Consider the following 15,967-nt stretch of genomic DNA (forward strand, 5'->3'; position numbering starts at 1 on the left):
ATGGAGGTGCTATGCTTTGTAGCCCTGTACTGAAGATGGAGGTGCTATGCTTTGCAGTACATGTGCGGCAGCACCCCTTTGATCTCTAATTAGTGAGACACACACACACACACACACACACACACACACACACACACACACACACACACACACACACACACACACACACACACACACACACACACACACACACACACACACACACACACACACACACACACACACACACACACACACCTGGTTATCCCAAGCCATATGTTCTACCATGTGTGCCCGTGCTGGTAATCTTCAGCATCTTTAAACCGTAACCCTCTGTCTCTGTGCCCTTACCAGCACATGAGAGAGAACACACAAACTTAACCTAAAGAATATCCAGTGAAACCTAACCTAAAGAATGTCAAGTGAAACTTAAACTAAAGAATATCCAGTGAAACCTAACCTAAAGAATATCCAGTGAAACTTAACCTAAAGAATATCCAGTGAAACTTAACCTAAAGAATATCCAGTGAAACTTAACCTAAAGAATATCCAGTGAATCCTAACCTAAAGAATATCCAGTGAATCCTAACCTAAAGAATATCCAGTGAATCCTAACCTAAAGAATATCCAGTGAAACTTAACCTAAAGAATATCCAGTGAAACTTAACCTAAAGAATATCCAGTGAAACTTAACCTAAAGAATATCCAGTGAATCCTAACCTAAAGAATATCCAGTGAAACTTAACCTAAAGAATATCCAGTGAAACTTAACCTAAAGAATATCCAGTGAAACCTAACCTGAAGAATATCCAGTGAAACTTAACCTAAAGAATATCCAGTCCACCAAGTTCTCCACTAGGTTTGAGTGTTGTCTAAGTCCCAGATCTATCTGAGTGAGTGGCCTGTAGAGGTTTCCATGTACTGTTGGCTAAGTAAGATATTTACACATACTGTTAGCATCATGCCCCCAACCCTGCTTTCAGTAGACTTTCAGAGCCCTTTTTCACTTAGCAACTCCCCTTAGTTTGAGTCTCCCACTGTTGATGTTGAAATGTTAGGGTGAATGACTAGGATTACCTCCCTTCACACACACGCACAGCATGCATAGACACACACACACACATGTGAAATTGTAGCCTAGAGCTCCATGGAAGAGAGAGCGCTCTGTTTCCCTGTTGGCCCCTCTATCATAAACGAACACACAAGTCAATATCCAGCGCTAACCTTTCAGGAAGAAAGTCCCACCACTATGATCCATGGAGACATCACTAACAGTAAACAGACCAAAATACTCCCTGTGTGTGTGTGTGCCTCTCATAATACCAGCATTAACTGACTTACAGGACAGGGTGAGGGGCTAGCCATTTCCTCCTAACATAACCCTACTTCAAATAGAATCATGTATCACCTCTTTAACATAGAAATACTTACATTGATGTATTATTACACTTATGACCCACATGTTTTTATTTTACTCTATGAGAGACAGAGAGACAGAGACAGAGACAGAGAGACAGAGACAGAGACAGAGAGACAGAGAGACAGAGACGGAGACGGAGACGGAGACGGAGACGGAGTCGGAGACGGAGGGAGGGAGGGAGGGAGAGAGAGACGGAGACGGAGGGAGGGAGGGAGGGAGGGAGAGAGAGAGAGAGAGAGAGAGAGACAGAGACAGAGACAGAGACAGAGACAGAGACAGAGACAGAGACAGAGACAGAGACAGAGACAGAGACAGAGACAGAGACAGAGACAGAGACAGAGACAGAGACAGAGACAGATAGAGACCCCTATGTTGACTGTTAAAAACATTAAACAACCCTATTATCCAAACACGCAGGGAAATCAATCGAATTGTTACAGAAATGAACATCTCCTATTTGACAAATTGGGAAAATGAAACATAAACACAGAATAAACTAAATGGCTATTTGAGAATACAAATGAGAAAATATGTTTTTAAAGAAGATATCTAATTCAATTAAATTCCCAACTTCTGTGCATTTCTAATGACATAAAGCTGAGTATTGATCACATACACATATTTAGCAGATGTTATTTTGGGTGTAGCAAAATGATTGTGTTTCTAGCTCCAACATTGCAGTAGTATCTAACAATACACAACAATACACACAAATCTCAAAGTAAAAGAATGGAATTAAGAAATATTAGGATGAGCAATGTTGGAGTGGCATTGACTAGAATACAGTAGAATACAGTATATACATATGAAATGAGTAAAACAGTATGTAAACATTATTAAAGTGACCAGGGTTCCATTATTAAAGTGACCAGTGATTCCATGTCTATGTACATAGGGCAGCAGCCTCTAAGGTACAGGGTGGCAGCCGGCTAGTGACACTGACTAAGTTCAGGGCAGGCTACTGGGCGGGTGGCAGCCAGCTAGTGACACTGACTAAGTTCACGGCAGGCTACTGGGCGGGTGGCAGCCGGCTAGTGACACTGACTAAGTTCAGGGCAGGCTACTGGGCGGGTGGCAGCCAGCTAGTGACACTGACTAAGTTCACGGCAGGCTACTGGGCGGGTGGCAGCCGGCTAGTGACACTGACTAAGTTCAGGGCAGGCTACTGGGCGGGTGGCAGCCAGCTAGTGACACTGACTAAGTTCACGGCAGGCTACTGGGCGGGTGGCAGCCGGCTAGTGACACTGACTAAGTTCAGGGCAGGCTACTGGGCGGGTGGCAGCCAGCTAGTGACACTGACTAAGTTCACGGCAGGCTACTGGGCGGGTGGCAGCCGGCTAGTGACACTGACTAAGTTCAGGGCAGGCTACTGGGCGGGTGGCAGCCAGCTAGTGACACTGACTAAGTTCAGGGCAGGCTACTGGGCGGGTGGCAGCCAGCTAGTGACACTGACTAAGTTCAGAGCAGGCTACTGGGCGGAGGCCAGCTAGTGATGGCTATTTAAAAGTGATGGCCTTGAGATAGAAGTTGTTTTTCAGTCTCTCGGTCCCAGCTTTGATGCATCTGTACTGACCACGCCATCTGGATGATTGCGGGGTGATCAGGCTGTTGCTCGGGTGGTTGATGTCCTTGATGAGCTTGGCATTCCTGTGACACCGGGTGCTGTAGATGTCCTGGAGGGCAGGCAGGGTGGCCCCGGTGATGCGTTGGGCTGACCGCACCACCCTCTGGAGAGCCCTGCGGTTGTGGACGGTGCAGTTGCTGTACCAGGCGGTGATACAGCACGACAGGATGATCTCAATGGTGCGTCTGTAAAAGTTTGTGAGAGTCTTTAGGGGCCAAGCCGAATTTCTTCAGCCTCCTGAGGTTGACGAGGCGCTGTTGCGCATTCTTCAACACACTGTCTGTGTGGGTGGACATTTCAGACTGTCAGTGATGTGTACGCTAAGGAACTTGAAGCTTTTCACCTTCTCCTCTGCGGCCCCGTCGATGTGGATGGGGGCGTGCTCCCTCTGCTGTCTCTTGGTCCATGATCAGCTCTTTCGTTTTGTTGACGTTGAGTGAGAGGTTATTTTCCTGGCACCACACTCCCAGAGTCCTCACCTCCTCCCTGTAGGCTGTTTCGTCCTTGTTGGTAATCAGGCCTACCACTGTTGTGGCATCTGCAAACTTGATGATTGAGTTGGAGGCATGCGTGGCCGCGCAATCATGAGTAAACAGGGAGTACAGGAAGGGGCTGAGCAAGCATCCTTGTGGGGCTCCTGTGTTGAGGTTCAGCGTAGTGGAGGTGTTGTTGCCTACCTTCACCACCTGGGGACGGCCGGTCAGGAATTCCCTGAAGTATTTCCATTGTATATAACTTACTAATATAAGAATATTTTGAAGCGGATGAGAGGATGAGAGGACTAAAAATTAGAATACTAATGGTTAATAGGGAATTGAATAGGAGTTGGGTTTCAGTTCAACAGCTGTTTAGAATCTGTGGAATGTCATACCTGAACTCAGAGCTACGTGTACTATGTGTGTTACGGTCTGTACATTGAGTCTGGAGCAGGATACTTGTTATTTGGCCATTGGCCCAGTGGTACTACAAGGATTTCTGATTGGTCAACCCCAGGCTAGGATGGCATCCTGTTCCTTTGTTCGGTGGAGAAAAGCTGAGGACAGTGGAGACTGAACATCTACCTCCCAGCATAACATCTTGATTTGTCCTTCTCAAATAAACCTATTTTTCTCCCTCTGATTTGCTTTGGAGTTTGTGTTATTGAAGATATCAATTTCTAACACTAGCAATACCTAGTGGAACCATCATCATAGTATTTACATTGTATATAACTGACAGTAATACATAGTGGAATCATCATCATAATATTTACATTGTATATAAGTGACAGTAATACATAGTGGAACCATCATCATAGTATTTACATTGTATATAAGTGACAGTAATACATAGTGGAATCATCATCATGTTGTTGTTTATTTATGAGACATTATTTTTAATTTTTTTCAATCTTATTTTGTATTTAATTAAATGTATCGACCGAAGAGGCCACAATATAACAGCAGTAGTGTTGTACCTGTATACATGATTATATGTACTAATATTATTACTCCTGAAATAAATTGTATTTCATTATCCTCATTGCATTGTACTGTATTTACTGATGCTTTACCAGCAATGTTTCCTCTAAGCTGCACGGGTGCCTCACAGACGAAACATCCGCCAGCGCAGAGAAGCACCAGATTGAACTTCCTAGAGTTTTCCCTGTTAGTTAACACTATCAACGTTTCCCTTAACTGTGGGAATTGAGATCGAATCAATGCAATATTAGCTACTTTTTAATTTAACATTTTTTAATTATGATCTTGTCTCATCGCTGCAACTCCCCAACGGGCTCGAGAGGCGTGATCTGCCAAACCGCGCTCTTAACACCCACCCGCTCAAACTGGAAGCCAGCCACACCAATGTGTCGGAGGAAACACCTTCAATCGACAACCGAGGTCAGCCTGCAGGCGCCCGGCCCACCATAAGGAGTCACTAGAGCACGATGAGCCAAGTAAAGCCCCACCGGCCAAACCCTCCCCTAACCCGGACGACGCTGGGCCAATTGTACGCCGCCCTATAGGACTCCTGATCACAGCCGGTTGTGATACAGCCCGGGATCAAACCCGGGTCTGTAGTGACGCCTCTAGCATTACGATGCAGCGCCTTAGACCGCTGTGCCACTCGGGAGGCCCAATATTAGCCACATTCAAAGCAACATACCGAAACAAAACGAACCAAAATGTTTTGACGTAGGCAGAGTGCATCGGAATAGGATTCTATTGTATTGACAGGCACGACTCAGGCCCATACTCTACACAGACCTGTGCGTCATAACCAATCAGAGCTGCAGTAGGCCTATATGCAAATAGACATATATAGATTTGTGCCATTCACCTTGAACTGGACTGTTTTACAGCATGAGCGGTCACGATTATTATCAAAGCGAGAGCTGCATGTAGCCACGTGTGCACATATGCACATTTTGTTCATATCCTTCGCTAGTTAGTGAGTTATTTGCCCAGTTATAACTAACTTGTAGTCAGCAATGTGGGAGTGGTTGCTTCCTACAAGAGCACAAAACATGTACATGTCATCAAGTCAGGTAAAGATGTTTGTGTTGTTGAATGTCTTCAAGGGGCAGTGTTGTATTTTGAGACAGGCTTGAATAAGTAGCCAATAGGCAGAGGGTAGCATAATTTGTCTGATTCTCTGTAATAATGGTATGGGAATAATAATGCTTTTTATTTTGTGAAGTGGTTTCTTGCATCACACAACAAAACAACATTTTCAGTCACTTTGTCTGAAGGACAAGTGGATTAACAGGTTAATGTCAAGTCCTGCATGTTTTTTTTGTTTTTTTTAAGTCTCATAGAATGTAGGTCTACAATGAACACCACACATTGGCTGCTGCTGTAGGCTGAATGATAGAACAGCTATTTCCATGTTAAAATGTGATGGGATGCATTTTCTCCATTGTTGATGGTAGGCCACTCTGGTAGGCCTACAGTATGATCAAATAGCCACAGTAGCCTACTTGGCCACTGTTAAAACTGTAACTTAAAGCAGGTACAGCCTTAGTGTTTATAGTGAACACACACCGGAAGTTGCACAGAAGTTTCACAATGTTCAAGTTTGCACTCAGCAGACCTGACATCTGCTCAGTACTGAAAACAAAAAGAGGGAACATTGTGTACCACTTCACTGCTTTGGCAAAATCTACTAATTGTATTTCATGCCAATAAAGCAATCTGAATGAGGAAGAGAGAGAGGCATTTCAGCTAGCCTGTGGGAAGTGTTGTGTTTCTAGTAGGAGTCCTTCAGGGTGTTAGGTTAGAGGTGTTAAGTCAGGCTGCCAAAGTCACATCCAGCATCCAACCATGTAGAAAGAACATAGCAAATAATGCAGACAGACAGACAGAGAGAGAGAGAGAGACTGGTGGAGGAGGTGAGAGAAGGAGAGAGGGAGCAGGAGAGGAGGGAGCAGGAGAGGAGAGGGACAGAGGGATAGCAGAAAAAAGAGAAAAAGAGAGAGGAGGGTCGCCAAGAGAAACAGAAGACAAACTTGACAGGAAGAGAGGAGAGAGGAAAGAAGGGGAGTGGGAACAGTACCCTGGAATAGACAGGCAACAACTAGAGCTGTAGCAGACTCCTCCCCCTCAACCCCTCCCCTCTCGCTTCATCTCTTTCTCTTTCCCCATCTCGCTCTCTCCCTCTGTCGCTGAGGCAGTCTGCTACTCTGTCGTTTGACCAGGCAGTTAACAGAGGAGAGAGCTCAGCAACTGGAAAGAAAAAGAGAAGGAGAAGGAGAAGGAGAAAGAGAAAATTATTCTCATGACTTTCTGTCTTTCAGTATGAAACCCCCAGTTTTTTTCTCGAAGAGAGGTTTCTCTGATTTGGAGTTTTAACTGGACTTTCTGCTTCCTCTGTGTTGTTATCTGTGGACACTCTCCGGACATTCCTTTGGGATTTACTCGCACCGCACCGCGAGGATATAGTGTGTTTGTGTGTTTGCTGGGCCATGCCCGCCACTGGTAGCCGGTCATCCAGTGCCAGGGGTACATCATTAAAAGGGGGCCACCACCACAGGGGCTGTGCCTGCCAACACTTATTCCGTAAAGTCCTGATCAAGTGTGGCTGCTGCTATGCCCGGGTCAGAGGTCAGTAGTACAATACACACACGTCTGCTGTTGTGTCTGTTTTACTGTGTGTGTGTGTCTGTGTGTGTGTGTGTTTATATTGTGTGTGTGTGTGTACATGTGTCTGTGTGTGTGTGTGTGTTTATATTGTGTGTGTGTGTGTGTTTATATTGTGTGTGTGTATGCATGTGTCTGTGTGTGTGTGTGTGTGTGTTTATATTGTGTGTGTGTGTATGCATGTGTCTGTGTGAGAGTGTGTTTATATTGTGTGTGTGCATGCATGTGTCTGTGTGTGTGTGTGTGTGTGTGTGTGTTTATATTGTGTGTGTGTATGCATGTGTCTGTGTGAGTGTGTGTTTATATTGTGTGTGTGTGTATGCATGTGTCTGTGTGAGTGTGTGTCTCAACAACCCAACTACTACCTCTACCCTCCCCATTGTCTCTTCTCCTCCATTCATTATCTTCTTCCCTGTAATACCACTGTCAGTTCAGCATTCATTATCTTCTTCCCTGTAATACCACTGTCAGTTCAGCATTCATTATCCTCTTCCCTGTAATACCACTGTCAGTTCAGCATTCACTATCTTCTTCCCTGTAATACCACTGTCAGTTCAGCATTCATTATCTTCTTCCCTGTAATACCACTGTCAGTTCAGCATTCATTATCTTCTTCCCTGTAATACCACTGTCAGTTCAGCATTCATTATCTTCTTCCCTGTAATACCACTGTCAGTTCAGCATTCATTATCTTCTTCCCTGTAATACCACTGTCAGTTCAGCAGTCATTATCTTCTTCCCTGTAATACCACTGTCAGTTCAGCAGTCATTATCTTCTTCCCTGTAATACCACTGTCAGTTCAGCATTCATTATCTTCTTCCCTGTAATACCACTGTCAGTTCAGCATTCATTATCTTCTTCCCTGTAATACCACTGTCAGTTCAGCATTCACTATCTTCTTCCCTGTAATACCACTGTCAGTTCAGCATTCACTATCTTCTTCCCTGTAATACCACTGTCAGTTCAGCATTCATTATCTTCTTCCCTGTAATACCACTGTCAGTTCAGCATTCATTATCTTCTTCCCTGTAATACCACTGTCAGTTCAGCATTCATTATCTTCTTCCCTGTAATACCACTGTCAGTTCAGCATTCATTATCTTCTTCCCTGTAATACCACTGTCAGTTCAGCATTCATTATCTTCTTCCCTGTAATACCACTGTCAGTTCAGCAGTCATTATCTTCTTCCCTGTAATACCACTGTCAGTTCAGCAGTCATTATCTTCTTCCCTGTAATACCACTGTCAGTTCAGCATTCATTATCTTCTTCCCTGTAATACCACTGTCAGTTCAGCATTCATTATCTTCTTCCCTGTAATACCACTGTCAGTTCAGCATTCATTATCTTCTTCCCTGTAATACCACTGTCAGTTCAGCAGTCATTATCTTCTTCCCTGTAATACCACTGTCAGTTCAGCATTCATTATCTTCTTCCCTGTAATACCACTGTCAGTTCAGCAGTCATTATCTTCTTCCCTGTAATACCACTGTCAGTTCAGCATTCATTATCTTCTTCCCTGTAATACCACTGTCAGTTCAGCATTCATTATCTTCTTCCCTGTAATACCACTGTCAGTTCAGCAGTCATTATCTTCTTCCCTGTAATACCACTGTCAGTTCAGCATTCATTATCTTCTTCCCTGTAATACCACTGTCAGTTCAGCATTCATTATCTTCTTCCCTGTAATACCACTGTCAGTTCAGCATTCATTATCTTCTTCCCTGTAATACCACTGTCAGTTCAGCAGTCATTATCTTCTTCCCTGTAATACCACTGTCAGTTCAGCATTCATTATCTTCCCTCTCTGCCATATTTGCTCAGATATCCAGCCGCCGCCTCCTTATCTCGCTCTCCGTTCTGCAGGGAGAGTGTTTTGTGTAGTGTGTACTAATAGTTTAAGTGTGCCTATTGCTCCTCTCCTCCACACTGCCCCCAGCTGGAGCAACAGATGTGTGCTTGTGTACTGTAGAGGGAGACAGGGACAGGGACTATACTAGTGTGTGTGTGTGCGTGTGTGTGTGTGTGTGTGTGTGTGTGTGTGTGTGTGTGTGTGTGTGTGTGTGTGTGTGTGTGTGTGTGTGTGTGTGTGTGTGTGTGTGTGTGTGTGTGTGTGTGTGTGTGTGTGTTTGCTTGTGTACTGTAGAGAGGGACATGGACAGGGACTATACTAGTGTGTTTGTGTTTGCTTGTGTACTGTAGAGGGAGACAGGGACAGGGACTAGAATAGTGTGTGTGTGTTTGCTTGTGTACTGTAGAGGGAGACAGGGACAGGGACTATACTAGTGTGTGTGTGTTTGCTTGTGTACTGTAGAAGGAGACAGGGACAGGGACTAGAATAGTGTGTGTGTGTGTGTGTGTTTGCTTGTGTACTGTAGAGGGAGGCAGGGACAGGGACTAGAATAGTGTGTGTGTGTTTGCTTGTGTACTGTAGAAGGAGACAGGGACAGGGACTATACTAGTGTGTGTGTGTGTGTGTGTTTGCTTGTGTACTGTAGAGAGAGACAGGGACAGGGACTATACTAGTGTGTGTGTGTTTGCTTGTGTACTGTAGAGGGAGGCAGGGACAGGGACTATACTAGTGTGTGTGTGTTTGCTTGTGTACTGTAGAGGGAGGTAGGGACAGGGACTATACTAGTGTGTGTGTGTTTGCTTGTGTACTGTAGAGGGAGGCAGGGACAGGGCATGGAGTCACAGAATCTTCTGGTAATATGGAGAGAAGGGAAATATTACGTGTCAGTTTGTGTGTGTTTAGGTCCTTGAGAGAGGTGTCACCCATCTGGGTGTCTGTGTTGACTAAATACGTGCAGCACGTGGATGGATCAAAACACTAGGGGACAGAGCTGATTCTTCAGACTTGGCTACTCTGAAAAATTCCACCACCTCAAACAGCAAGCTATTTTAGTCAAAACAGTTATTCCCTCTCTCTCTCCCTACCTATTTCCGTCTCTTGCTCTCATTCTCTCTCTCTCTCTTGTAAGTTTTGAGTTTTTAAGTCGATAAATGAGAATGAACGTAATCTATTGCTGGTGGAAAAAGCTTGCTTTCTGAGAACAGAGAGCAGAGCATTTCTGGGCAGCCTTTTTACTGTTTTGATCCATATGAAGTTACTATAAGACTTGTTTTGATCCAACATGAAGTTACTATAAGACTTGTTTTGATCCAACATGAAGCTACTATAAGACTTGTTTTGATCCAACATGAAGCTACTATAAGACTTGTTTTGATCCAACATGAAGCTACTATAAGACTTGTTTTGATCCAACATGAAGTTACTATAAGACTTGTTTTGATCCAACATGAAGCTACTATAAGACTTGTTTTGATCCAACGTGAAGCTACTATAAGACTTGTTTTGATCCAACGTGAAGCTACTATAAGACTTGTTTTGATCCAACATGAAGCTACTATAAGACTTGTTTTGATCCAACGTGAAGTTACTATAAGACTTGTTTTGATCCAACATGAAGTTACTATAAGACTTGTTTTGATCCAACGTGAAGTTACTATAAGACTTGTTTTGATCCAACATGAAGTTACTATAAGACTTGTTTTGATCCAACGTGAAGCTACTATAAGACTTGTTTTGATCCAACGTGAAGCTACTATAAGACTTGTTTTGATCCAACGTGAAGCTACTATAAGACTTGTTTTGATCCAACGTGAAGCTACTATAAGACTTGTTTTGATCCAACGTGAAGCTACTATAAGACTTGTTTTGATCCAACATGAAGTTACTATAAGACTTGTTTTGATCCAACATGAAGCTACTATAACACTTGTTTTGATCCAACATGAAGCTACTATAAGACTTGTTTTGATCCAACATGAAGCTACTATAAGACTTGTTTTGATCCAACATGAAGTTACTATAAGACTTGTTTTGATCCAACATGACGTTACTATAAGACTTGTTTTGATCCAACATGAAGCTACTATAAGACTTGTTTTGATCCAACATGAAGCTACTATAAGACTTGTTTTGATCCAACATGAAGCTACTATAAGACTTGTTTTGATCCAACATGAAGCTACTATAAGACTTGTTTTGATCCAACATGAAGTTACTATAAGACTTGTTTTGATCCAACATGAAGCTACTATAAGACTTGTTTTGATCCAACATGAAGTTACTATAAGACTTGTTTTGATCCAACATGAAGTTACTATAAGACTTGTTTTGATCCAACATGAAGCTACTATAAGACTTGTTTTGATCCAACATGAAGTTACTATAAGACTTGTTTTGATCCAACATGACGTTACTATAAGACTTGTTTTGATCCAACATGAAGCTACTATAAGACTTGTTTTGATCCAACATGAAGCTACTATAAGACTTGTTTTGATCCAACATGAAGCTACTATAAGACTTGTTTTGATCCAACATGAAGCTACTATAAGACTTGTTTTGATCCAACATGAAGCTACTATAAGACTTGTTTTGATCCAACATGAAGCTACTATAAGACTTGTTTTGATCCAACATGAAGCTACTATAAGACTTGTTTTGATCCAACATGAAGCTACTATAAGACTTGTTTTGATCCAACATGAAGCTACTATAAGACTTGTTTTGATCCAACATGAAGCTACTATAAGACTTGTTTTGATCCAACATGAAGTTACTATAAGACTTGTTTTGATCCAACATGAAGTTACTATAAGACTTGTTTTGATCCAACATGAAGCTACTATAAGACTTGTTTTGATCCAACATGAAGTTACTATAAGACTTGTTTTGATCCAACGTGAAGCTACTATAAGACTTGTTTTGATCCAACGTGAAGCTACTATAAGACTTGTTTTGATCCAACGTGAAGCTACTATAAGACTTGTTTTGATCCAACGTGAAGCTACTATAAGACTTGTTTTGATCCAACGTGAAGCTACTATAAGACTTGTTTTGATCCAACATGAAGTTACTATAAGACTTGTTTTGATCCAACATGAAGCTACTATAAGACTTGTTTTGATCCAACATGAAGCTACTATAAGACTTGTTTTGATCCAACATGAAGCTACTATAAGACTTGTTTTGATCCAACATGAAGCTACTATAAGACTTGTTTTGATCCAACATGAAGCTACTATAAGACTTGTTTTGATCCAACATGAAGCTACTATAAGACTTGTTTTGATCCAACATGAAGCTACTATAAGACTTGTTTTGATCCAACATGAAGCTACTATAAGACTTGTTTTGATCCAACATGAAGCTACTATAAGACTTGTTTTGATCCAACATGAAGCTACTATAAGACTTGTTTTGATCCAACATGAAGCTACTATAAGACTTGTTTTGATCCAACATGAAGCTACTATAAGACTTGTTTTGATCCAACATGAAGCTACTATAAGACTTGTTTTGATCCAACATGAAGCTACTATAAGACTTGTTTTGATCCAACATGAAGTTACTATAAGACTTGTTTTGATCCAACATGAAGTTACTATAAGACTTGTTTTGATCCAACATGAAGTTACTATAAGACTTGTTTTGATCCAACATGAAGCTACTATAAGACTTGTTTTGATCCAACATGAAGTTACTATAAGACTTGTTTTGATCCAACATGACGTTACTATAAGACTTGTTTTGATCCAACATGAAGCTACTATAAGACTTGTTTTGATCCAACATGAAGCTACTATAAGACTTGTTTTGATCCAACATGAAGCTACTATAAGACTTGTTTTGATCCAACATGAAGCTACTATAAGACTTGTTTTGATCCAACATGAAGCTACTATAAGACTTGTTTTGATCCAACATGAAGCTACTATAAGACTTGTTTTGATCCAACATGAAGCTACTATAAGACTTGTTTTGATCCAACATGAAGCTACTATAAGACTTGTTTTGATCCAACATGAAGCTACTATAAGACTTGTTTTGATCCAACATGAAGCTACTATAAGACTTGTTTTGATCCAACATGAAGTTACTATAAGACTTGTTTTGATCCAACATGAAGTTACTATAAGACTTGTTTTGATCCAACATGAAGCTACTATAAGACTTGTTTTGATCCAACATGAAGTTACTATAAGACTTGTTTTGATCCAACATGAAGCTACTATAAGACTTGTTTTGATCCAACGTGAAGCTACTATAAGACTTGTTTTGATCCAACGTGAAGCTACTATAAGACTTGTTTTGATCCAACGTGAAGCTACTATAAGACTTGTTTTGATCCAACGTGAAGCTACTATAAGACTTGTTTTGATCCAACATGAAGTTACTATAAGACTTGTTTTGATCCAACATGAAGCTACTATAACACTTGTTTTGATCCAACATGAAGCTACTATAAGACTTGTTTTGATCCAACATGAAGCTACTATAAGACTTGTTTTGATCCAACATGAAGTTACTATAAGACTTGTTTTGATCCAACATGACGTTACTATAAGACTTGTTTTGATCCAACATGAAGCTACTATAAGACTTGTTTTGATCCAACATGAAGTTACTATAAGACTTGTTTTGATCCAACATGACGTTACTATAAGACTTGTTTTGATCCAACATGAAGCTACTATAAGACTTGTTTTGATCCAACATGAAGCTACTATAAGACTTGTTTTGATCCAACATGAAGCTACTATAAGACTTGTTTTGATCCAACATGAAGCTACTATAAGACTTGTTTTGATCCAACATGAAGCTACTATAAGACTTGTTTTGATCCAACATGAAGCTACTATAAGACTTGTTTTGATCCAACATGAAGCTACTATAAGACTTGTTTTGATCCAACATGAAGCTACTATAAGACTTGTTTTGATCCAACATGAAGCTACTATAAGACTTGTTTTGATCCAACATGAAGCTACTATAAGACTTGTTTTGATCCAACATGAAGCTACTATAAGACTTGTTTTGATCCAACATGAAGTTACTATAAGACTTGTTTTGATCCAACATGAAGTTACTATAAGACTTGTTTTGATCCAACATGAAGTTACTATAAGACTTGTTTTGATCCAACATGAAGCTACTATAAGACTTGTTTTGATCCAACATGAAGTTACTATAAGACTTGTTTTGATCCAACATGACGTTACTATAAGACTTGTTTTGATCCAACATGAAGCTACTATAAGACTTGTTTTGATCCAACATGAAGCTACTATAAGACTTGTTTTGATCCAACATGAAGCTACTATAAGACTTGTTTTGATCCAACATGAAGCTACTATAAGACTTGTTTTGATCCAACATGAAGCTACTATAAGACTTGTTTTGATCCAACATGAAGCTACTATAAGACTTGTTTTGATCCAACATGAAGCTACTATAAGACTTGTTTTGATCCAACATGAAGCTACTATAAGACTTGTTTTGATCCAACATGAAGCTACTATAAGACTTGTTTTGATCCAACATGAAGCTACTATAAGACTTGTTTTGATCCAACATGAAGTTACTATAAGACTTGTTTTGATCCAACATGAAGTTACTATAAGACTTGTTTTGATCCAACATGAAGCTACTATAAGACTTGTTTTGATCCAACATGAAGCTACTATAAGACTTGTTTTGATCCAACATGAAGTTACTATAAGACTTGTTTTGATCCAACATGACGTTACTATAAGACTTGTTTTGATCCAACATGAAGCTACTATAAGACTTGTTTTGATCCAACATGAAGCTACTATAAGACTTGTTTTGATCCAACATGAAGCTACTATAAGACTTGTTTTGATCCAACATGAAGCTACTATAAGACTTGTTTTGATCCAACATGAAGCTACTATAAGACTTGTTTTGATCCAACATGAAGCTACTATAAGACTTGTTTTGATCCAACATGAAGCTACTATAAGACTTGTTTTGATCCAACATGAAGCTACTATAAGACTTGTTTTGATCCAACATGAAGCTACTATAAGACTTGTTTTGATCCAACATGAAGCTACTATAAGACTTGTTTTGATCCAACATGAAGTTACTATAAGACTTGTTTTGATCCAACATGAAGTTACTATAAGACTTGTTTTGATCCAACATGAAGCTACTATAAGACTTGTTTTGATCCAACATGAAGCTACTATAAGACTTGTTTTGATCCAACATGACGTTACTATAAGACTTGTTTTGATCCAACATGACGTTACTGTGTGTTAATCTAATATAACCAGATGGTTTATATTTGGCAGTAACAACTAGGAAAGGCCTTGATGTACTTTAACGACTGGTGCTTTCGGGAAACTAACAACATTACATTTGGAATACCAATATGAGTCCAGATCTAGACTTACTTTACAGATGAAGTCCATGCGGTTAGCACTGGCTTAGCTTCACGTGAGTAGATGATGCACTGGGCTACTATAGAAGTGTGCTGCTTCCATACTCGATAGCTCAGTGTAAACTGGATAAGGTTCCTTGTTCTGTTAGGGTAAGCTCTTTCAGACTACTGACTGAAAGCTGACTACACATGGCCAGGGTTGCTTCCGTCTGTGTTGTGATGTTTGTAGGTGAAACAGTAGAACATGTGGTTCTGGATGTGCCATGTGGTTCTGGATGTGCCATGTGGTTCTGGATGTGCCATGTGGTTCTGGATGTGCCATGTGGTTCTGGATGTGCCATGTGGTCCCAGTTCTCAACAATGTTGTCTCTGCATATTGCAGTATTACTCGCTTGCTTAGAGCCCCCTACTATTCTAGAATCCTGTCTAGAATCCCCTGCTATTCTAGAATCCTGTCTAGAATCCCCTGCTATTCTAGAACCCTGTCTAGAATCCCCTACTATTCTAGAATCCTGTCTAGAATCCCCTGCTATTCTAGAATCCTGTCTCGAATCCCCTGCTATTCTAG

The 15,967-nt window shown here is 40.9% G+C and overlaps 1 protein-coding gene across 2 annotated transcripts in view; it reads left to right on the forward strand.

The window, feature by feature from the left end:
• Positions 1-6,402: 6,402 nt before the first annotated feature.
• The window catches only part of LOC139557733 (rho guanine nucleotide exchange factor 25-like), an 85,881-nt gene continuing 76,316 nt past the window's right edge, over positions 6,403-15,967 (forward strand). The window contains exon 1 of one of the 2 annotated variants that reach the window (XM_071372871.1): positions 6,403-7,105. In XM_071372871.1, coding sequence (XP_071228972.1) covers positions 6,967-7,105 — 139 coding nt within the window. In that variant the 5' untranslated portion in view covers positions 6,403-6,966. The remainder of the gene's footprint in view (positions 7,106-15,967) is intronic. The other variant, XM_071372872.1, reaches the window with a different exon arrangement.

The sequence above is a fragment of the Salvelinus alpinus genome, chromosome 28, assembly GCF_045679555.1.
Source record: "Salvelinus alpinus chromosome 28, SLU_Salpinus.1, whole genome shotgun sequence".
Classification (NCBI taxonomy): Eukaryota; Metazoa; Chordata; class Actinopteri; order Salmoniformes; family Salmonidae; genus Salvelinus; species Salvelinus alpinus.